Source organism: Oncorhynchus gorbuscha, linkage group LG01, assembly GCF_021184085.1.
Source record: "Oncorhynchus gorbuscha isolate QuinsamMale2020 ecotype Even-year linkage group LG01, OgorEven_v1.0, whole genome shotgun sequence".
NCBI lineage: Eukaryota > Metazoa > Chordata > Actinopteri > Salmoniformes > Salmonidae > Oncorhynchus > Oncorhynchus gorbuscha.
The window spans coordinates 90,035,474-90,058,652 of record NC_060173.1 but is presented as its reverse complement, the minus strand read 5'-3'; the positions used below and the strand labels follow the sequence as shown (position 1 = coordinate 90,058,652).

Below are 23,179 nucleotides of genomic sequence, written 5' to 3'. Positions count from 1 at the left end.
TGATGTTCCATAGGCATGATACCGTGTAGATGGAGACATGATGATAAGTCTCATTTCACACCATCGGACTGAATTCCCTTCTTTTCATTCCTGCTATTACTGATTTGTTGCTTTGATGATCCCATAGTTAACTATCTAAAATTGTAGTCAGTAATGTGTCTTTTGGATTACTGTAATCTGATTACTTTCAGTTACTTTCTAATGAATTTTCCCTTAAAATGCAGAAGAAGACAACAATAATTCTTTATACACATTTGGTGTGTCATCATAGTGGTCTCAGGCTCACTAATAAAAAATCGTTAACATTTTGAGAAAGCAGAAAGGTCTCAATGTATTTGTTTCACTAACATCCTTTCTGAATTTAAGACTAATCCAAGAAGTAATCATGTCGTTTTTAAAAGTATCTGTAATCTGATACAATATCTTTGCTGGTAGAGTAAGCGATTACATTTATAGTTTTTTTGTAATCAGATTACGTGTAATCAGTTACTCCCCAACCCTGATCTTTGGCGTGTTGACTGTTTCTATGTCTCTTTGTGTGTAATGTTATTTGTAGGCAATGTCAGTTTCTGTGTCTCTGTGTATGTGTACGTCTGTGCCAATTACTGTGTGGGAAAATACAGTAATGCTCCACAGCATGTTTCTGACTCAATCCCACTCCATTCCAAATCCATGTAGGAAACATGGTCGCCTCAGGCCTCCTTTATCCCAGGAGATATGTGGGAACATTTCTGGAATTGTATTCACAGCAAAATCCTTAATCATTTTTGAGAGGAGGAAATGTGTAAATACACTCCATGTTGAGAGGCCTAGGGGTCCATCTGGGGTGAAAGGGGGGTAATTTAGGGGGACGGGGTGGGAATTGGGGTTGGTTCTGCCTGTACCAAGATCCCCAAACCCTGGAAAACCGGACTCAGCGCAGAACATGAGGATGTGTGGAAGGAAAATCAATGCTTAGTATTCCACAGGGATCTCATCTCAGCCCGTTGTTATTAGTGATGAGATCAGCTCCTCTGTTCTGGAGATGATGGAGGAAATACCACCCTCAAAGATGTATGTAGCAGATTTGGTTTTCTGCTTTGCTTTATCTTGTGAAGGCCTTATCTGGTGGTGAATCTCTCATTGAAGTGTAAAGCTATGAACTGACAGTGATAGACTGTGTCCAAACGTTTATCTAGCTATAGCGAGGCATGGGGATATTATTCTGGATGACTGTGGAATGTCTGTGGTATGAACGTCTTCTGTATTAGTTGTGTTACAGTATTCAACATGGTACCAAACCTTCCTCTGTAATTATTTATATGTTTTCATTTCATTTGTTCTTTGATTGATACAATAATGGATATGAACCATTCCAGACGAGAAAACAACACCTTGTACCATCATGACTCATTATCATTTAAAGAATGTTTGGCATCTCTCTCTCTCTCTATCTCTCTCTTTCTCTCTCCGTCTGTGTGTCGATCCTAATTCACCTTTGTCAGTATGGAGTTGGCTTTGGACACAGATTCGCAGATAAATTATAAACACTCTGCTGACGAGGCAGGCTAGTAATAAGAGATGCACACACACACACTTATCTTATCAGAAATCACTGGCAGGAAATAAGATGGAAGCAGAGAGGAAAATAGAGAGTGACAGAGATGTGGAGATGGGTAAAGAGATTGAAAGGAGCGGATAGAGGGCTATGTCATAAAAAAAAGTCGAAAGTGAGAATCAAAGAAAAAAACAGGCAGGGAGGGATATGGTGAATGGGGGAAAAAGAGAGAATGAGAGACCTGAACCTTTTTCAGCTCGATTCCTCCCTGCCATATGTAAACTGGGACTTGCATTGGTAGTGACATTTGGTGAAATTGCCTTTCTAAAGTAATCTCTTAACTTCATCAGTGGGAGGCACGGCTGTGACCGGAGCATCTGTTCTCTTCAAGAGGCGTGGAATCCAAAATCAATTCACAATACCATTCCAGAATGATGATATGGAATGTTCCACACTGGGGAATGATTGGTATATACAGTAGCTGTGTTATTGAGGTGATATTAGATGTTACGTTCCCTGCAAAATCATATGTTTGATGAGATTGAGTCTACTGTATATGAATATTTTTTATTCTCTTATATGAGGTTAGGGGTCTGGTAGAGAGAGATATTACTTGAGTGTGACAGAGTGGCTCTCTGTCCAGTTGCAGTTCACAGCTGTTTGATAACCTGATAATCATAATATAGTTCTGTGTTTCAATGCCTAGGAAACCTGTTTAATATTAGCATCTGTCCATTATTACTCTGCATTTAACCAAAGTAGTGGGTGTTTTAATATCAGATTACTATGCATCATGATATGATCATGTGACTTGTGTTGTGATTTAGATTTCATAATATATCAAATCAGAGAATGATAACGGTTGAGATTCTCTTTGACTATGAAACGCCCTGTTTGTACTAAAATACTGTAGAGTAGCATCAGTATCAGTGATTGGGTGCCCTGTCGTGCATACATTACACAATCAACTGAGACCTCCTGTCACTGAAGACAAGTGTAATTACATGTAGGAAAATCACCCTTTCTCCTCCTTCCCTCTCCCTACTCGCTTCCTCCTCTTGAGTCTGTCCTCTATTGATCAGCACATATAGATCAGACAGACAGACAGTGAATAGCCTAGCACCAGTAACACCCTGTCTGTCTGTCTGTCTGTCTGTCTGTCTGTCTGTCTGTCTGTCTGTCTGTCTGTCTGTCTGTCTGTCTGTCTGTCTGTCTGTCTGTCTGTCTGTCTGTCTGTCTGTCTGTCTGTCTGTCTGTCTGTCTGTCTGTCTGTCTGTCTGTCTGTCTGTCTGTCTGTCTGTCTGTCTGTCTGTCTGTCTGTCTGTCTGTCTGTCTGTCTGTCTGTCTGTCTGTCTGTCTGTCTGTCTGTCTGTCTGTCTGTCTGTCTGTCTGTCTGTCTGTCTGTCTGTCTGTCTGTCTAAAGCACTAATGGCCTCTGCTGTCATTGTTACATCTCTTCCTCACCTCAGCCTTTAGCACCACGCTTACACATATGCATGCACACACACACACACACACACACACACACACACACACACACACACACACACACACACACACACACACACACACACACACACACACACACACACACACACACACACACACACACACACACACACACACACACACACACACACACACACACACACACCTTTGTCAAGATGTCTAAATACACAGTCAAGCTAATTGCATGCCTATACCCAAAGCGTGATCACTGATCCTATCTGATCGGGTTCAGTATAGCAAGCTTGATAGTGTCCGTGTTGAAGATCGTCCTCACTCCCATACAGCTCTGGTACAGTTATCTATCTGTCAGAGCTAGAAGCTCGTTGTCTGCATCACACATCAATCCCTTTCCCAGGGGCTTTTGCAGTGGAAGGTAGATGTCATGCTGTGACACCGTGCCAAATCCTCTGCGTTGATTGAACGAAGGAGTGAGAAAGAGAGAGAAACCAGAAATCTGGACACAATAACTGACTCTTTGTGATTATTGTGGCCTTTGTCCACCAAATAGGGGAACTGAACAATGTTTTACATTGTATTTATTTATTTCGCCTTTATTTAATCAGGTAGCCAGTTGAGAACAAGTTCTAATTTACACCTGCGACCTGGCTAAGATAAAGCAAAGCAGTGCGGCAAAAACAACAACACAGAGTTACACATTAGATAAACAAACGTACAGTCAATAACACAATAGAAAAATCTGTATACAGTGTGTGCAAATGAAGTAAGGAGATAAGGCAATAAATAGACCAATAGTGGCGAGGTAATTACAATTTAGCAAATTACACTGGAGTGATATACTGTAATTGCAGATGAGGATGTGCAAGTAGAAATACTGGACTGCAAAAGAGCAGAAAAACAAAAACAAATATGGGATGAGGTAGGTAGTTGGTTGGATGGGCTATTTACAGATGGGCTGTGTACCGGCTGCAGAGATCGGTAAGTTGCTCTGACTGCTGACGCTTAAAGTTAGTGAGGGAGATATAAGTCTCCAACTTCAGTGATTTTTGCAATTCGTTCCAGTCATTGGCAGCAGAAAACTGGAAGGAAAGGCGGCCAAAGGAGGCGTTGACTTTAGGGATGACCAGTGAAATATACCTGCTGGAGCGCATGCTAAGGGTGGGTGTTGCTATCGTGACCAGTGAGCTGAGATAAGGTGGAGCTTTACCTAGCAAAGACTTATAGATGACCTGGAGCCAGTGGGTTTGGTGACAAATATGTAGCGAGGACCAGCCAACAAGGTCATCTTGGTGGCTGGTCGCAGTGGTGGGAAGGTCGCAGTGGTGGGAAGTATATGAGGCTTTGGTGACAAAACAGATGGCACTGTGATAGACTGCATCCAATTTGCTGAGTAGAGTGTTGGAGGCTATTTTGTTAATTACGTCACCGAAGTCAAGTATCGGTAGGATAGTCAGTTTTACAAGGGTATGTTTGGCAACATGAATGAAGGATGCTTTGTTGCGAAATAGGAAGCCGATTCTAGATGTAATTTTGGATTGGAGATGCTTAATGTAAGTCTGGAAGGAGAGTTTACAGTCTAACCAGACACCTAAGACTTTATAATTGTCCACATATTCAGAAGTCAGAACCGTCCAGAGTTGTGATGCTAGTCGGGCGGGCGGGTGCGGGCAGCGATTGGTTGAAGAGCATGCATTTTGTTTTACTTGCATTTAAGATCAGTTAGAGGCCACTGAAGTAGTGTTGTATGGCATTGAAGCTCGTTTGGAGGTTTGTTAACACAGCGTCCAAGGAAAGGCCAGATGTATACAGAATGGTGTCAACAGCGTAGAGGTAGATCAAGGATTCACCCGCAGCAAGAGCGACATCATTGATATATACAGAAAAAATAGTCAGCCTGAGAATTGAACCCTGTGGCACCCCCATAGAGACTGTTAGAGGTCCGGACAACAGGTCCTCCGATTTGACACACTGAACTCTATCAGAGAAGTAGTTAGTGAACCAGGCGAGGCAGTCATTAGAGAAACCAAAGCTGTTGAGTCTGCCGATAAGAATACGGTGATTGACAGAGTCAAAAGCCTTGTCCAGGTCGATGAAGACAGTTGCACAGTGCTGTTGCACAGTGCTGTCTTTTATCGATGGCGGATATGATATCGTTTAGGACCTTGAGCGTGGCTGAGGTGCACCCGTGACCAGCTCGGAAACCTGATTGCATAGATGAGAAGGTACGTATGGATTTGAAATGGTTAGTGATCTGTTTGCTCACTTGGTCGGATGGATACAGGCCTGTAACAGTTTGGGTCTAGTGTGTCTTCCCCTTTGAAGATTGGTATGACTGCGGCTGCTTTCCAATCTTTAGGAATCTCAGATGATACGAAAGAGAGGTTGAACAGATTAGTAATAGGGGTATCTAACCCAATGTGAGAATTTAGCCAGAGATATTACTTGAGAAACAAGAGGAGCTTAAGAGAAACTTTAATAAGGAAAGCACAAAATTGTGAACTCATTTGTTGCTACTGAGCTTTGCTCAGTACAAATGTAATTTAGATTCCATTCTTACATCTGCTGCAGAACATCTTGTAGCATTTTTTAATTAAGATGTCAAGCCCTAGGGAAGCTTGTTCCAACAGACTACTACTAACTGAATGTCCTTCAATGCTTCAAGATTGTTCGGGAGAGAATGAACTTGGTTAACACTTTTTATGATCCATCTGTCTATGCACACATAATACTGCATTTAATACCTGCTACAATCCTTTAAAAAAATGCATAACAGGCTATATGAATGCATAGCTTAATCACTCTAACAGAATTCATAAAGCATTACTCACAGAGATTCACAGAAAGTATTCCCCAAATAATGCAGTGGAATTACAAATCCCAAATCTCTCTAGATAACCTATTATTCTGCATCACAGATCCCATCGTGGAAGTCTGTGCTCTTAGGATTGTGTCTTGTCTGAGAACCGTGTATATTGTTTTTCCTGAAGGATGGAAACGGAGAGAAGACTCCAAAGCTCTTTTGGAAAACATAGAGCAGCCATGCAAGACGAGGGATTGTGGTGACTATGAATGTCTGATAAGAAGAACTGAGACAGAATCATTCACAGGGATGAGAGCTTACAGTAGGTTTCATATTGGAGGGTTGGGATGAGGCATAGAGGAACACACATAGGAACTCGTAATATGGATGGTGGACTGGTAAGGAACGTGAAAAAGAGGTGATAGGGAACGTATGTCATGTCATTGAAGGGGCATTTGAAGATACATTCACAAGGATGGAGTTCTGGGATGAATAGAACAGAGAGAAACATTGAGAGAAAGAGAGAGATGGATCGAGTGGGATTTGAACAAGTGCATTTGGATTCCATCCCCTTATGAAGAGGCCTAGACATACCCTCCACTCACCGACTAGTTAATACTCCTTCTCCCTCTCCCCCTGGAGGTAAAGCTACAGTATAACTGTATACTCCTCTTTTTGTTCTCCCGCTGCATCCATTACATACGTCTCCCTGCCTGAATGCAATGCATGTCCGGGATGCTTTGCTCTAGACGCCCATAGTGTATGCAATGTATTCACAGCAGGTTCCTTGATGCCTGTATTTTTGCAGAATCATACCAGATTGACGCTTATCAATGATATCATGTTGGCATCACTTGCTTCCATTGTATATCATTAACTCAGTAGACATAGCTCTCAGGGCTGTAGTGGAGCATACTCTAACTGTACACCAGCGACTCGCTAATCATGTACATAATGCAATTTATACATGTTATGCAAGAGAGACCGGAGTGCCTCTGCCAGGTCTGGCGGTAGTACAAGGTCAGAGTGGAAACATGATTCCCTTTCTGGAATGTGTCTGACTTGGCATCGACAGAAATATGTCTGATCCAACTCCACTTCTATAACTGATAGGGAGACTCTGTTGAGTCATCAGGAATCTATTCAAGGTTGGCATTGGACTCATACTGCATTCCATTCAGTGTTTGCATTCTGGTTGCATCTGGTTAGAGTTTGGCTGGAGGGACTGTATGATAAGCAGTATGTGGTCATCTTTTGGATGGCTGAAGAGTGGAATATTGCCAATAGGGAGGATAGGGTCATATTTTATTGGAAAGAAGGGTGGATGAAAGACTTGAGTCTGTCGGGGAGGTCTGGGACAAACAGAGAACATCAGTCTTCTGTCTCTCTTTCTCCTTTCCTCTGTCGTTATTCCTCCCGCCTCTTCTCTCCAGCTCTCGCTCTCTCCCTCCATCTCTCTTTTCCTCTCTCCACAACGGCTCCCATCTGGTTGCTATGGAAACTCCACATATGTCTCCCACAGCTGTTTTTCAGTTTTCCCCAAAATGACAGCTGGTTGTTTTCTCTCTCTTTCTCGCACACTCTCCCCCTCTCTCTCTCTTTGCGGTCAAACAGCCTGATGAAACAGAGCACACAGACAAACACACTCTCCCTCTCTCTCTCTTCACGGTCAAACAGCCTGATGAAACAGAGCACACAGACAAACACACTCTCCCTCTCTCTCTCTTCACGGTCAAACAGCCTGATGAAACAGAGCACACAGACAAACACACTCTCCCTCTCTCTCTTCACGGTCAAACAGCCTGATGAAACAGAGCACACAGACAAACACACTCTCCCTCTCTCTCTTCACGGTCAAACAGCCTGATTGAAACAGAGCACACAGACAAACACACTATCCCTCTCTCTCTTCACGGTCAAACAGCCTGATTGAAACAGAGCACACAGACAAACACTCTCTCTCTTTCTCTTCACGGTCAAACAGCCTGATGAAACAGAGCACACAGACAAGCACACTCTCCCTCTCTCTCTCTTCACGGTCAAACAGCCTGATGAAACAGAGCACACAGACAAACACACTCTCCCTCTCTCTCTTCACGGTCAAACAGCCTGATTGAAACAGAGCACACAGACAAGCACACTCTCCCTCTCTCTCTTCACGGTCAAACAGCCTGATGAAACAAAGCACACAGACAAACACACTCTCCCTCTCTCTCTTCACGGTCAAACAGCCTGATGAAACAGAGCACACAGACAAACACACTAAACACAGGGAAAAAGAGCAACAACCTGATTTACATTCATTTACACTGCTGCCAAAATGCTCACTCCCTGAGTTAGCACTGATAAAATCAAGTCCAGTTTGATTCGGTGCGCACACAGTTTTCATTAGGCATAAAAGGTGCAGTGAAATGTTTACCCTTGAGCTCACTCAACAGTACCGTACAACATCAATATCAATCAGAATCAAATAAAAAGTAAGTAAGAAGGTAGTATGCACAGTGGTAATAATAATGCTAATCATGAAGACAGGGTATCCATTGGTTTTCCATGAGTAGTATATGAGCTAGGTGGTAGTATTGTGTGTAGGGGATGGAAAAGACGTGGTCTTGGAGTGTGTAGAGATGTAATGGTCCACAACAATACTGGATAGTACCTGTCAATAAGTTCAATAGAACATGACAGTGGGTAGCGCTGGCATATGAACCAATAGTAGAGCAGGACTGAGGACAGTGTTGACCTATGGACCAATAGAACAGCAGAACAGTGGGCAGTGTAAACGTATGGACTAATAGAGAACCACAACACCGGAAAGTGTTGTCATGATCCAATAGAACAGAAACGGAACATCAGCCACATGGTCCAGCATACAGCACTTCTGTTTGATTGCCCTGAGGGTCAATACATACATAGCTCTTGACTTCTGACCTCTGTTCAGTCATGCTCAACAATGCCCTATAAAAACACAGAGACGGGTCCTTCTAGTGTGTGGAAGGTCAAACAGACCTGATGCCGTCCAGACTGATGCCTGACTGTATCAGTCTATTATTTCTGATGACTAGTGATTCAATTAATATATAGAGTAGTGTTCGGATTTAACAGTTTAATAGTCATTTAGCAGACAATGTTATCCAGGGTTATTCACCATTCTACTGAAGCACTGTAGGTGAACCAACCACCACATATGTTAATTAGCCTTAATTACTAACCTACAGTAGTTGGGATTATATTCCTGAGCTTTTAGGCGGGAGAGAGACGGTGTTTATGTGTGTGTGTGTATGTGAGAGAGAGCGAGCGAGAGAGAAATTAGTGTTGAATGACTTTAGGAAGGTTATGTTCTTCCTCATCAACCATTTAAGATCCATTAAGAACCAGAAGACTGTGTGCGTGCGCATATAAATGTGTGCGTGTGCATTAGTCATTTAGCAGACAATGTTATCAAGGGATATCTACTATTCTACTAAAGCACTGTAGGTGAGCCAACCACCATTATCCTTAATTACTAATCTAGGTGGGGTTATATTCCTGTGCTTTTAGATGGGAGACAGAAAGGCGTGTGTGTGTGTGTGTGTGTGTGTGTGTGTGTGTGTGTGTGTGTGTGTGTGTGTGTGTGTGTGTGTGTGTGTGTGTGTGTGTGTGTGTGTGTGTGTGTGTGTGTGTGTGTGTGTGTGTGTGTGTGTGTGTGTGTGTGTGTGTGTGTGTGAGAGATAATTGTGTTCATTGACATTAGGAAGGCTGTATTCTTCCTCATCAACCATTTAAGCTCCAGTAAGGACCATTAGAAGACTGTGTGGGTGTGCATGTAAATGTGTGTGTCTTTCGGTGACTGTGTACTCGTGTGTTCATAATACATCCAGACATCTATCCATATGACTAGGATCCTCCATTATCAAGACTAAGCAAAGATTGGTTGGTTGATAAGTGGGGTCCCTACGGTATATGACCTAGAGGGAAATGAATGGAGTGGCCTGTACTACTATATACATACATACATACTACCAGTCAAGGGTTTTTCTTTATTTTTACTATTTTACGACATTGTATTTTACTACATTGTAGAATAATAATGAAGACATCTGTAATTGGAATTTCATAATTCCTATAATTAAATTCACTCAGTCTATTTTATAAGAATTTGTAAGATTCCTATTTGCATAAAATAGACAGAGACCAGTCTTATCAAAATTAGATAATAGTATTCATTCTCGGAGCTCGCTCCCATGAAACCACGAACAACAGTTTATATACAAAATATGACGTCATAGGTTATAAAATGTCCTTCCTCCTATCGACAAGGACAAAGCAGGTTCAAACGTTTATTCCAACCCCCTAGCTCACACACACTATTATCAAGATTAACTTCTGGAATCTTCACCTTCATCCATCACTATTTAGAAGACAGTTCCAGATAATGGAAAACCCAGGGAGGCACTCACTGCCTTATCTAAACATCCCAGAGTTAAGTTGAGTCGGTTCAACCATAGGTTAACGACCCTTTTTGCTTACTTAAAAACCCACAATCCATTCCTCCCCAACCTAGCTGAATGGTACTTATTATGTTTAATTACCCCTTGTTTCATGCTACACAATCCCTTTCTTATGAATTAATATTATTAATCAGATATAATAAAACAGAGTAGACGTTTAATTAGTTATAGTTCTATTTAAAATGTAGATATTGTTTAGTCATTATTCATAAAATTCCCAACAACATCAAAACTATGAAATAACATATATGGAATCTGGTTGTAACCAAAAAAGTGTTAAACAAATCTAAATATATTTATATTTGAGATTCTTCAAAGTCGCCACCCTTTGCCTTGATGACTGTAAACTCTCCTTCCAGACCCATATCAAACATCTCCAATCCAAAGTTAAATCTAGAATTGGCTTCCTATTTCGCAACAAAGCATCCTTCACTCATGCTGCCAAACATACCCTTGTAAAACTGACCATCCTACCAATCCTCGACTTTGGCGATGTCATTTACAAAATAGCCTCCAACACCCTACTCAACAAATTGGATGCAGTCTATCACAGTGCAATCCGTTTTGTCACCAAAGCCCCATATACTACCCACCATTGCGACCTGTACTCTCTCGTTGGCTGGCCCTCGCTTCATACTCGTCGCCAAACCCACTGGCTCCATGTCATCTACAAGACCCTGCTAGGTAAAGTCCCCCCTTATCTCAGCTCGCTGGTCACCATAGCATCTCCCACCTGTAGCACACGCTCCAGCAGGTATATCTCTCTAGTCACCCCCAAAACCAATTCTTTCTTTGGCCGCCTCTCCTTCCAGTTCTCTGCTGCCAATGACTGGAACGAACTACAAAAATCTCTGAAACTGGAAACACTTATCTCCCTCACTAGCTTTAAGCACCAACTGTCAGAGCATCTTACAGATTACTGCACCTGTACATAGCCCACCTATAATTTAGCCCAAACAACTACCTCTTTCCCTTTTATTTATTTATTTTGCTCCTTTGCACCCCATTATTTTTATTTCTACTTTGCACATTCTTCCATTGCAAAACTACCATTCCAGTGTTTTACTTGCTATATTGTATTTACTTTGCCACCATGGCCTTTTTTGCCTTTACCTCCCTTCTCACCTAATTTGCTCACATTGTATATAGACTTGTTTATACTGTATTATTGACTGTATGTTTGTTTTACTCCATGTGTAACTCTGTGTCGTTGTATCTGTCGAACTGCTTTGCTTTATCTTGGCCAGATCGCACTTGCCTACCTGGTTAAATAAAGGTGAAATAAATAAATAAATAAAAATGACAGCTTTGCACACTCTTTGCATTCTCTCACCTGGAATGCATTTCAATTCACAGGTGTGTGCCTTGTTAAAAGTTCATTTGTGGATTGTCTTTTTTCTTAAGCAAGTGTTGTGACAAAGTAGGGCTGGTATACAGAAAATAGCTCTATTTGGTAAAAGACCAAGTCCATTGTAGCTCAAATAAGCAGAAACGACAGTCCATCATTACTTTAAGACATGAAGGTCAGTCAATACAGAAAATGTCAAGAACTTTGAATGTTTCTTCAAGTACATGATGAAACTGGCTTGGAGGATTGCAAAAGGAAAGGAAGACCCAGAGTTACCTCTGCTGCAGACGATAAACTCATTAGAGTTAATTGCACATCAGATTGCAGGACAAATAAATTCTTCACAGAGTTCAAGTAAACAGACACATCTCAACACCAACTGTTCATAAGAGACAGCGTGAATCAAACATTCATGGTCGAATTTCTGCAAAGAAACCACTACTAAAGGACACCAATAAGAAGAATAGACTTGCTTGGGCCAAGAAACACTATCAATGGATATTAGTGTGGAAATTTGTCCTTTAGTCCCAATGAGTCCAAATGTGAGATTTTTGATTCCAACCGCTATGTCTTTGTGTGGCACAGAGTAGGTGAACAGATGATATCCACATGTGTGGTTCCCACCGTGAAGCATGGAGGAGGAGATGTGCTGGTGTGGGGGTGCTTGACTGGTGACACTTATTTAGAATTCAAAGCACACTTAAAACTGCAAAATCTTATCTCCGCCAACAGGACGTGTGTGAACAGTTTGGTGATGCATGGGTCGCAAGGAGGGGTTTGTTACTACATTAATAAATACAAATATCTATTCGGACCTTTGCCTTCTAGGAAATGTGTTTGACCGGACCTTCTCAAATAATATTTGTGTACCCCTGACTTAAGGTAAAACGACCCTGTGGGGCTCCTAACTATGGTTCACCTTGGTAATTACAGTTGTTGTTATGCTCACTGCTAATGGCTCTGGTTAAGTGACTGTTTGAGAGAGTCAGTGAGTCAGTGTGTGCACAGACGCTTTATAGGTGTGTGTATGACAGTGCATGCCAGTCTGACAGAGGCTTGCGTGAGTAGTTCAGTGTTCTGCTGAGGTAAGGTCTCCCAGTGTTTATCCAGCATCCATCTTAGCTTATCACTGTTGTTGAGGGAAAATATGTCTAAAGACCTCCCCCCTCGCTCCTCTCTCTCTCTTTCTCTGCCCTCAAATCTGTCCATCGCAGTCTTTTATTCATTCTCTCTGTGTCTAATACTCTCCCTCAGTAATTTCCTTCTCCTTTTATCGCTTTCGTGTAGAATCATTGACGGTAGTGGTTAGGGCAGATCTGGGTTAGTCTGTGAGTAAAGGCTCAGCAGTTCTGTGTTCCTTGTGAATAATAGATGTTGGTGGGTGAGTACTGATCGTTGTAAAGTAGATCTATGTCTATGTGTGAGTACAGTAGAATGGTTTGTAGAGAATTACCAGGTAATCTGTGTCAGTATGTCAGTGTTATGGATACTGTATTTGTAGTGCAGTGTGTTAGTTCAGTCCACTGTGGCTCAGTAGAGCTGATGGGATGTGAATGAGTGAGCCGTGTGTTTCTAGGCAGGCGCTCCACCTGTCAGACCAACTCCAGTGTTTCCTGACTCCAGTCCTCCAGTACCCCCAACAGCACACATTTTTGTTATAGTCCAGGACAAGCACACTTGATTCAACTTGTCAACTGATCATCAATCCCTCAATGAGTTAAATCAAGTGAGCTTGTCTGGGGCTACAACAGAAATGGGTGCTATTGGGGATACTGGAGGACTGCTATAATACACACTGACTGACTGACTGAGTGACTCCTGAAGGGCAAACAGAACAAGTCACACACAGGGGGATTTTACTGGAGAGGAGGAAGCTGTCGTGTGTGTGTGCTGCGTGTTGTGTGTGCATTTGCACTTGCGCTTTTATTGGGAAAATGCACTGGGTTTTTCCTAATAAACCGTTGTCTACCTACGTTGTTTATCTGGTATATTTCCTCCTGATGTCCTGCCTATCTCTGTTACAACATCCACATGTGTTCACACACCAAGCTGCACGTTTGTATTTCTCTCTCTCTGTTCTATGTTGCAGTGCTGCGTCTACTGAAGGAGAGAGCTGACCCCAACACACCTATCTCCTCTGGAGGATCTCTTCTACACCTGGTAAGAATACACATGCACACACACATGCAGAAACACAACTACATCCACCTGCTGTTTTTCAATTAGCTCATCACTATCTGACGGCGCCTCTCTCTATCTCTTTCTCTCTCTTTCTCTTTCTCTCTCTCTCTTCATCCCATAGTGTGCTCGTCATGACAATGTGTTTGCGGCTGAGGTTCTGATCGAGCGAGGGTTAAACGTCAACCTGCAGGATGAGGACCTCTGGACAGCCCTGCACATAGCGTGTGTGTGTGACCACGCCGACATGGTGCTGCTACTACTGCTGGTGAGAAACACACACACACACGCACGCACGCACATGCACGCATGCACGCACGCACACACACACACACACACACACACACACACACACACACACACACACACACACACACACACACACACACACACACACACACACACACACACACACACACACACACACACACACACATATACAGTTGAAGTCGGAAGTGAAACTGAGTCAGGTTTGTAGGCCTCCTTGCTCGCACACGCTTTTTCAGTTCTGCCCACAAATGTTCTATGGGATTGAGGTCAGGGCTTTGTGATGGCCACTCCAATACCTTGACTTTGTTGTACTTAAGCCGTTTTGGCATAAATTTGGAAGTATGCTTGGGGTCATTGTCCATTTGGAAGACCCATTTGCGACCAAGCTTTAACTTCCTGACTGATATCTTGAAATGTTGCTTCAATATATCCACGTAATTTTCTCTCCTCACGATGCCATCTATTTTGTGAAGTGCACCAGTCCCTCCTGCAGCAAAACACCCCCACAACATGATGCTGCCACCCCCGTGCTTCATGGTTAGGATGGTGATCTTCGGCTTGCAAGCATCCCCCTTTTTCCTCCAAACATAATGATGGTCATTACGGTCAAACAGATGTATTTTTGTTTCATCAGACCAGAGGATATTTCTCCAAAAAGTATGATCTTTGTCCCCATGTGCAGTTGCAAACCGTAGACTGGCGGTTTTTATAGTTTTTATAGCGTCTTCGTTGCTGAGCGGCCTTTCAGGTTATATCGATATAGGACTTGTTTAACTGTGGATATAGATACTTTTGTACCTGTTACCTCCAGCATCTTCACAAGGTCCTTTGCTGTTGTTCTGGGATTCATTTGCACTTTTCCCACCAAAGTACGTTCATCTCTAGGAGACAGAACACGTCTCCTTCATGAGCGGTATGACGGCAGTCCCATGGTGTTTATACTTGCGTACTATTGTTTGTACAGATGAACATGGTATGTTTAGGAGTTTGGAAATTGCTCCCAAGGATGAACCAGACTTGTGGAGGTCTGCAATTTTTTTCTGAGGTCTTGGCTGATTTATTTAGATTTTCCCAGGATCAAGCAAAGAGACATTGAGTTTGAAGGTAAGTGTTGAAATACATCCACATCCACCTCCAATTTACTGAAACCATGTCAATTAGCCTATCAGAAGCTTCTAAAGCCATGACATAATTTTCTGCGATTTTCCAAGCTGTTTAAAGGCACAGTCAACTTAGTGTATGTAAACGTCTGACCCACTGGAATGGTGATACAGTGAATTATAATTAAAATAATCTGTCTGTAAACAATTGTTGGAAAAATTACTTGTGTCGTGAACAAAGTAGATGTCCTACCCGACTTTCCAAAACCATAGTACGTTAACAAGACATTTGTGGAGTGGTTGAAAAACGAGTTTTAGTGACTTCAATCTATGTGTCTGTAAACTTCCAACTTCAACTGTGTGTGTATGTATATATATACACGTAGTACGTATGGATAAAAAAAGAGCTGGCCCTAAGGAGAGTGGTTCCTTGCAGTATCATAAAGGTTTGGTTCAGGTCTGGTGTCTGCAGTATTAGACTATCAGAGGGGTTTGGGTCAGGTCTGGTGTCTGCAGTATTAGACTATCAGAGGGGTTTGGGTCAGGTCTGGTGTCTGGAGGTCTGGTGTCTATCATAGGGGTTTGGGTCAGGTCTGGTGTCTGCAGTATTAGACTATCTCAGGTCTGGTGTCTATTAGACTATCATAGGGGTTTGGGTCAGGTCTGGTGTCTGCAGTATTAGACTATCATAGGGGTTTGGGTCAGGTCTGGTGTCTGCAGTATTAGACTATCATAGGGGTTTGGGTCAGGTCTGGTGTCTCAGTATTAGACTATCAGAGTGGTTTGGGTCAGGTCTGTGTCTGCAGTATTAGTATCAGAGTGGTGTCTGCAGTATTAGACTATCAGAGGTTTGGGTCAGGTCTGGTGTCTCATTAGACTATCAGAGTGGTTTGGGTCAGGTCTGGTGTCTGACTATCAGAGTGGTTTGGGTCAGGTCTGGTGTCTGCAGTATTAGACTATCAGAGTGGTTTGGGTCAGGTCTGGTGTCTGCAGTATTAGACTATCAGTATGGTTTGGGAGGTCTGGTGTCTGCAGTATTAGACTATCAGAGTGGTTTGGGTCAGGTCTGGTGTCTGCAGTATTAGACTATCAGAATGGTTTGGGTCAGGTCTGGTGTCTGCAGTATTAGACTATCAGAGTGGTTTGGGTCAGGTCTGGTGTCTGCAGTATTAGACTATCAGAGACTATCATAGGGGTTTGGGTCAGGTCTGGTGTCTGCAGTATTAGACTATCAGAGGGTTTGGGTCAGGTCTGGTGTCTGGTAGACTATCAGAGGGGTTTGGTGTCTCAGTAGGTCTGGTGTCTTAGACTATCAGAGTGGTTTGGGTCAGGTCTGGTGTCTGCAGTATTAGACTATCAGAGGGGTTTGGGTCAGGGTCAGTATTAGACTATCAGAGGGGTTTGGGTCAGGTCTGGTGTCTGCAGTATTAGACTATCAGAGGGTTTGGGTCAGGTCTGGTGTCTGCAGTATTAGACTATCAGAGGGGTTTGGGTCAGGTCTGGTGTCTGCAGTATTAGACTATCAGAGGGGTTTGGGTCAGGTCTGGTGTCTGCAGTACTTAGAGACTATCAGAGGGGTTTGGGTAGGTCTGGTGTCTCAGACTATCAGACTATCAGAGGGGTTTGGGTCAGGTCTGGTGTCTGCAGTATTAGACTATCAGTATTAGACTGTCAGAGGGGTTTGGGTCAGGTCTGGTGTCTGGTAGACTTCAGAGGGGTTTGGGTCAGGTCTGGTGTCTGCAGTATTAGACTATCAGAGTGGTTTGGGTCAGGTCTGGTGTCTGCAGTAGACTTCAGAGGGTTTGGGAGGTCTGGTGTCTATCAGAGGGGTTTGGGTCAGGTCTGGTGTCTGCAGTATTAGACTATCAGAGGGGTTTGGGTCAGGTCTGGTGTCTGCAGTATTAGACTGTCAGAGGGGTTTGGGTCAGGTCTGGTGTCTGCAGTATTAGACTATCAGAGGGGTTTGGGTCAGGTCTGGTGTCTGCAGTATTAGACTATCAGAGGGGTTTGGGTCAGGTCTGGTGTCTGCAGTATTAGACTATCAGAGGGGTTTGGGTCAGGTCTGGTGTCTGCAGTATTAGGTCAGAGGGGTTTGGGTCAGGGTGTCTGCAGTATTAGACTATCAGAGGGGTTTGGGTCAGGTCTGGTGTCTGCAGTATTAGACTATCAGAGGGGTTTGGGTCAGGTCTGGTGTCTAGTATTCATCAGGGGTTTGGGTCAGGTCTGGTGTCTGCAGTATTAGACTATCAGAGGGGTTTGGGTCAGGTCTGGTGTCTGCAGTATTAGACTATCAGAGGGGTTTGGGTCAGGTCTGGTGTCTGCAGTATTAGACTATCAGAGGGGTTTGGGTCAGGTCTGGTGTCTGCAGTATTAGACTATCAGAGGGGTTTGGGTCAGGTCTGGTGTCTGCAGTATTAGACTATCAGAGGGGTTTGGGTCAGGTCTGGTGTCTGCAGTATTAGACTATCAGAGGGGGGTTTGTATTAGGTCAGAGGTCTGGTGTCTGCAGTATTAGACTTCAGAGTGGTTTGGGTCAGGTCTGGTGTCTGCAGTATTAGGGTTTGGGTCAGGTCTGGTGTCTGCAGTATTAGACTATCAGAGGGGTTTGGGTCAGGTCTGGTGTCTGCAGTATTAGACTATCAGAGGGTTTGGGTCAGGTCTGGTGTCTATTAGACTATCAGAGGGTTTGGGTCAGGTCTGGTGTCTGCAGTATTAGACTATCAGGGGTTTGGGTCAGGTCTGGTGTCTGCAGTATTAGACTATCAGAGGGGTTTGGGTCAGGTCTGGTGTCTGCAGTATTAGACTATCAGAGGGGTTTGGGTCAGGTCTGGTGTCTGCAGTATTAGTCAGAGGGGTTTGTCAGTCTATTAGACTATCAGAGGGGTTTGGGTCAGGTCTGGTGTCTGCAGTATTAGACTATCAGAGTGGTTTGGGTCAGGTTGGGTCTGCAGTATTAGGTCAGAGGGGTTTGGGTCAGGGTCTGCAGTATTAGACTATCAGAGTGGTTTGGGTCAGGTCTGGTGTCTGCAGTATTAGACTATCAGAGTGGTTTGGGTCAGGTCTGGTGTCTGCAGTATTAGACTATCAGAGGGGTTTGGGTCAGGTCTGGTGTCTGCAGTATTAGACTATCAGAGTGGTTTGGGTCAGGTCTGGTGTCTGCAGTATTAGACTATCAGAGGGGTTTGGGTCAGGTCTGGTGTCTGCAGTATTAGACTATCAGAGTGGTTTGGGTCAGGTCTGGTGTCTGCAGTATTAGACTATCAGAGGGGTTTGGGGTCTGGTGTCTGCAGTATTAGTCTGGTTTGGGTCAGGTCTGGTGTCTGCAGTATTAGACTATCAGAGTGGTTTGGGGTCTGGTGTTGGGTCAGGTCTGGTGTCTGCAGTATTAGACTATCAGAGTGGTTTGGGTCAGGTCTGGTGTCTTGGGTCAGGTCTGGTGTCTGCAGTATTAGACTATCAGAGGGGTTTGGGTCAGGTCTGGTGTCTGCAGTATTAGACTATCAGAGGGGTTTGGGTCAGTGTCTGCAGTATTGACTATCAGAGTGGTTTGGGTCAGGTCTGGTGTCTGCAGTATTAGACTATCAGAGGGGTTTGGGTCAGGTCTGGTGTCTGCAGTATTAGACTATCAGAGGGGTTTGGGTCAGGTCTGGTGTCTGCAGTATTAGACTATCAGAGGGGTTTGGGTCAGGTCTTTGGGTCAGGGGTTTGGGTCAGGTCTGGTGTCTGCAGTATTAGACTATCAGAGGGGTTTGGGTCAGGTCTGGTGTCTGCAGTATTAGACTATCAGAGTGGTTTGGGTCAGGTCTGGTGTCTGCAGTATTAGACTATCAGAGTGGTTTGGGTCAGGTCTGGTGTCTGCAGTATTAGACTATCAGAGGGGTTTGGGTCAGGTCTGGTGTCTGCAGTATTAGACTATCAGAGGGTTTGGGTCAGGTCTGGTGTCTGCAGGGGTTTGGGTCAGGTCTGGTGTCTGCAGTAGACTATCAGAGGGGTTTGGGTCAGGTCTGGTGTCTGCAGTATTAGACTATCAGAGGGGTTTGGGTCAGGTCTGGTGTCTGCAGTATTAGACTATCAGAGGGGTTTGGGTCAGGTCTGGTGTCTGCAGTATTAGACTATCATAGGGGTTTGGGTCAGGTCTGGTGTCTGCAGTATTAGACTATCAGAGGGGTTTGGGTCAGGTCTGGTGTGTATTAGACTATCAGGGGTTTGGGTCAGGTCTGGTGTCTGCAGTATCTATCAGAGGGGTTTGGGTCAGGTCTGGTGTCTGCAGTATTAGACTATCAGAGGGGTTTGGGTCAGGTCTGGTGTCTGCAGTATTAGACTATCAGAGGGGTTTGGGTCAGGTCTGGTGTCTGCAGTATTAGGGTCAGAGGGGTTTGGGTCAGGTCTGGTGTCTGCAGTATTAGACTATCATAGGGGTTTGGGTCAGGTCTGGTGTCTGCAGTATTAGACTATCATAGGGGTTTGGGTCAGGTCTGGTGTCTGCAGTATTAGACTATCAGAGGGGTTTGGGTCAGGTCTGGTGTCTGCAGTATTAGACAGGTCTGGTGTCTGCAGTATTAGACTATCAGAGGGGTTTGGGTCAGGTCTGGTGTCTGCAGTATTAGACTATCATAGGGGTTTGGGTCAGGTCTGGTGTCTGCAGACTATCAGAGGGGTTTGGGTCAGGTCTGGTGTCTGCAGTATTAGACTATCATAGGGGTTTGGGTCAGGTCTGGTGTCTGCAGTATTAGACTATCAGAGGGTTTGGGTCAGGGTTTGGGTCAGGTCTGGTGTCTGCAGTATTAGACTATCAGAGGGGTTTGGGTCAGGTCTGGTGTCTGCAGGACTATTGGGTCAGGTCTGGTGTCTGCAGTATTAGACTATCAGAGGGGTTTGGGTCAGGTCTGGTGTCTGCAGTATTAGACTATCAGAGGGGTTTGGGTCAGGTCTGGTGTCTGCAGTATTAGACTATCAGAGGGGTTTGGGTCAGGTCTGGTGTCTGCAGTATTAGACTATCATAGGGGTTTGGGTCAGGTCTGGTGTCTGCAGTATTAGACTATCTATCAGTATTAGGGGTTTGGGTCAGGTCTGGTGTCTGCAGTATTAGACTATCATAGGGGTTTGGGTCAGGTCTGGTGTCTGCAGTATTAGACTATCAGAGGGGTTTGGGTCAGGTCTGGTGTCTGCAGTATTAGACTATCAGAGGGGTTTGGGTCAGGTCTGGTGTCTGCAGTATTAGACTATCAGAGGGGTTTGGGTCAGGTCTCAGTATTAGACTATCATAGGGGTTTGGGTCAGGTCTGGTGTCTGCAGTATTAGACTATCAGAGGGGTTTGGGTCAGGTCTGGTGTCTGCAGTATTAGACTATCATAGGGGTTTGGGTCAGGTCTGGTGTCTGCAGTATTAGACTATCATAGGGGTTTGGGTCAGGTCTGGTGTCTGCAGTATTAGACTATCATAGGGGTTTGGGTCAGGTCTGGTGTCTGCAGTATTAGACTATCATAGGGGTTTGGGTCAGGTCTGGTGTCTGCAGTATTAGACTATCAGAGGGGTTTGGGTCAGGTCTGGTGTCTGCAGTATTAGACTATCATAGGGTTTGGGTCAGGTCTGGTGTCTGCAGTATTAGACTATCAGAGGGGTTTGGGTCAGGTCTGGTGTCTGCAGTATTAGACTATCATAGGGGTTTGGGTCAGGTCTGGTGTCTGCAGTATTAGACTAGGGGTTTGGGTCAGGTCTGGTGTCTGCAGTATTAGACTATCATAGGGGTTTGGGTCAGGTCTGGTGTCTCAGACTATCATAGGGGTTTGGGTCAGGTCTGGTGTCTGCAGTATTAGACTATCATAGGGGTTTGGGTCAGGTCTGGTGTCTGCAGTATTAGACTATCAGAGGGGTTTGGGTCAGGTCTGGTGTCTGCAGTATTAGACTATCAGAGGGGTTTGGGTCAGGTCTGGTGTCTGGTATTAGACTATCAGAGGGGTTTGGGTCAGGTCTGGTGTCTGCAGTATTAGACTATCAGAGGGGTTTGGGTCAGGTCTGGTGTCTGCAGTATTAGACTATCATAGGGGTTTGGGTCAGGTCTGGTGTCTGCAGTATTAGACTATCAGGGGTTTGGGTCAGGTCTGGTGTCTGCAGTATTAGGTCAGGTCTGGTGTCTGCAGTATTAGACTATCAGAGGGGTTTGGGTCAGGTCTGGTGTCTGCAGTATTAGACTATCATAGGGGGGGTTTGGGTCAGGTCTGGTGTCTGCAGTATTAGACTATCATAGGGGTTTGGGTCAGGTCTGGTGTCTGCAGTATTAGACTATCAGAGGGGTTTGGGTCAGGTCTGGTGTCTGCAGTATTAGACTATCTAGGGGTTTGGGTCAGGTCTGGTGTCTGCAGGTTTGGGTCAGGTCTGGTGTCTGCAGACTATTAGACTATCACTAGGGGTTTGGGTCAGGTCTGGTGTCTGCAGTATTAGACTATCATAGGGGTTTGGGTCAGGTCTGGTGTCTGCAGTATTAGACTATCATAGGGGTTTGGGTCAGGTCTGGTGTCTGCAGTATTAGACTATCATAGGGGTTTGGGTCAGGTCTGGTGTCTGCAGTATTAGACTATCATAGGGGTTTGGGTCAGGTCTGGTGTTCTGCTGATTAGGTCCAGAGGGAGACAGGAACAGTTGTAAAGGAGGGGACAGGAGCAGGTGGAGACATGGAGGTTGGGCTGTGTTTTGTTTGGTGTTAGGTCCTATTCCGGTTATGTTGATTTGGTCTGGTGTGGTAGTGTGGCAGCAGACTCTGTATGGCGGGGTGGGCTTGAGATACGCTCAGGGGAGATGTGGCTGTGTTTGAAGAGTTGCCAGAAAGAGCGAGAGAGTATGTGTGTCTGTGTTTTCACCTCCTCTCTTTCTATCGGAGCAGTGTTTGATTTCCCTAAAGCAGTGCTGCAAGAGGAGAGCTGCATCAGTGGGTCTGTGTGTGATATAAATATGCCAAACATTACTCCTGCCAAGGGGACCACTTGAGTGAGAGAGTGAGAGAGAAAGAGAGACTCTAAATGTCTTCCATTCACTTTCAACTGAGACCCACTTTCTAGCTAATGAGGTCACATCTACAGTACTCACACAGGATTCTGCTTTACTGTCATTCAGGAGAGAGAGAGAGGTATGGAATGTTAGGGTGAGAAAGGGGTAAGAAGAAAGATTGTCAAGCTACTGTAAACAAAATGATTACATGCTTCTTCACCTTCCCTTTGGTAAATTATGAGGGAAGTGTGTAAGTGTCTGTGCGGCCTTGTGTGTGTTTGTGTGAGCAAGCTCAATGAAAGAATGAATGAGATTCCCCCAAAAAGTGAATGGCTGTGCGTGTATCTTTCTCTGTGTCTCTCTCTCTCTCTCTCTCTCTCTCTCTCTCTCTCTCTCTCTCTCTCTCTCTCTCTCTCTCTCTCTCTCTCTCTCTCTCTCTCTCTCTCTGTCTGTCTCTCTCTCTGTCTCACCCTGTGTCTCTCTCTCTCCCTCTGTCTCTCTGTGTGTCCCCCTCTCTCTCTCTCTCTCTCTGTCTCTCTGTTTGTCTCTCTGTCTCCCTCTCTCTCTCTCTCTCTCTCCCTCTGTCTCTCTGTGTGTCCCTCTCTCTCTCTCTCTCTCTCTGTCTCTCTGTTTGTCTCTCTGTCTCCCCCCCTCTCTCTCTCTCTCTCTCTCTCTCTCTCTCTGTCTCTCTCTCTGTCTCTCCCTCTGTCTCTCTCTCTGTCTCTCTGTTTGTCTCTCTGTCACTCCCTCTGTCTCTCTCTCTCCCTCTGTCTCTCTGTGTGTCCCTCTCTCTCTCTCTCTGTCTCTCTCTCTCTGTCTCTCTGTCTCTCTCTCAGTCTCTCTGTCTCTCCCTATGTCTCTCTGTTTCTGTCATGCAGGTGAATAAGGACCCAAAAGCGACTTGGCGAAAACAGAGTATTTAATCCAGAATAAACTTTACAAAACAAAAAGCATAATACTACACGTAAAGACGAGAACGGACTGGAGACTTGATCGAGAACTGCAGGT

General features: G+C 44.5%; 1 protein-coding gene across 1 annotated transcript in view; it reads left to right on the top strand.

Moving 5' to 3' along the window:
- Positions 1-23,179, top strand: part of LOC124045622 (unconventional myosin-XVI-like) — a 217,297-nt gene that overhangs the window by 36,418 nt on the left and 157,700 nt on the right. Inside the window, 2 exon segments of the mRNA XM_046365059.1 lie at positions 13,729-13,799; positions 13,942-14,085. Coding sequence (XP_046221015.1) covers positions 13,729-13,799; positions 13,942-14,085 — 215 coding nt within the window.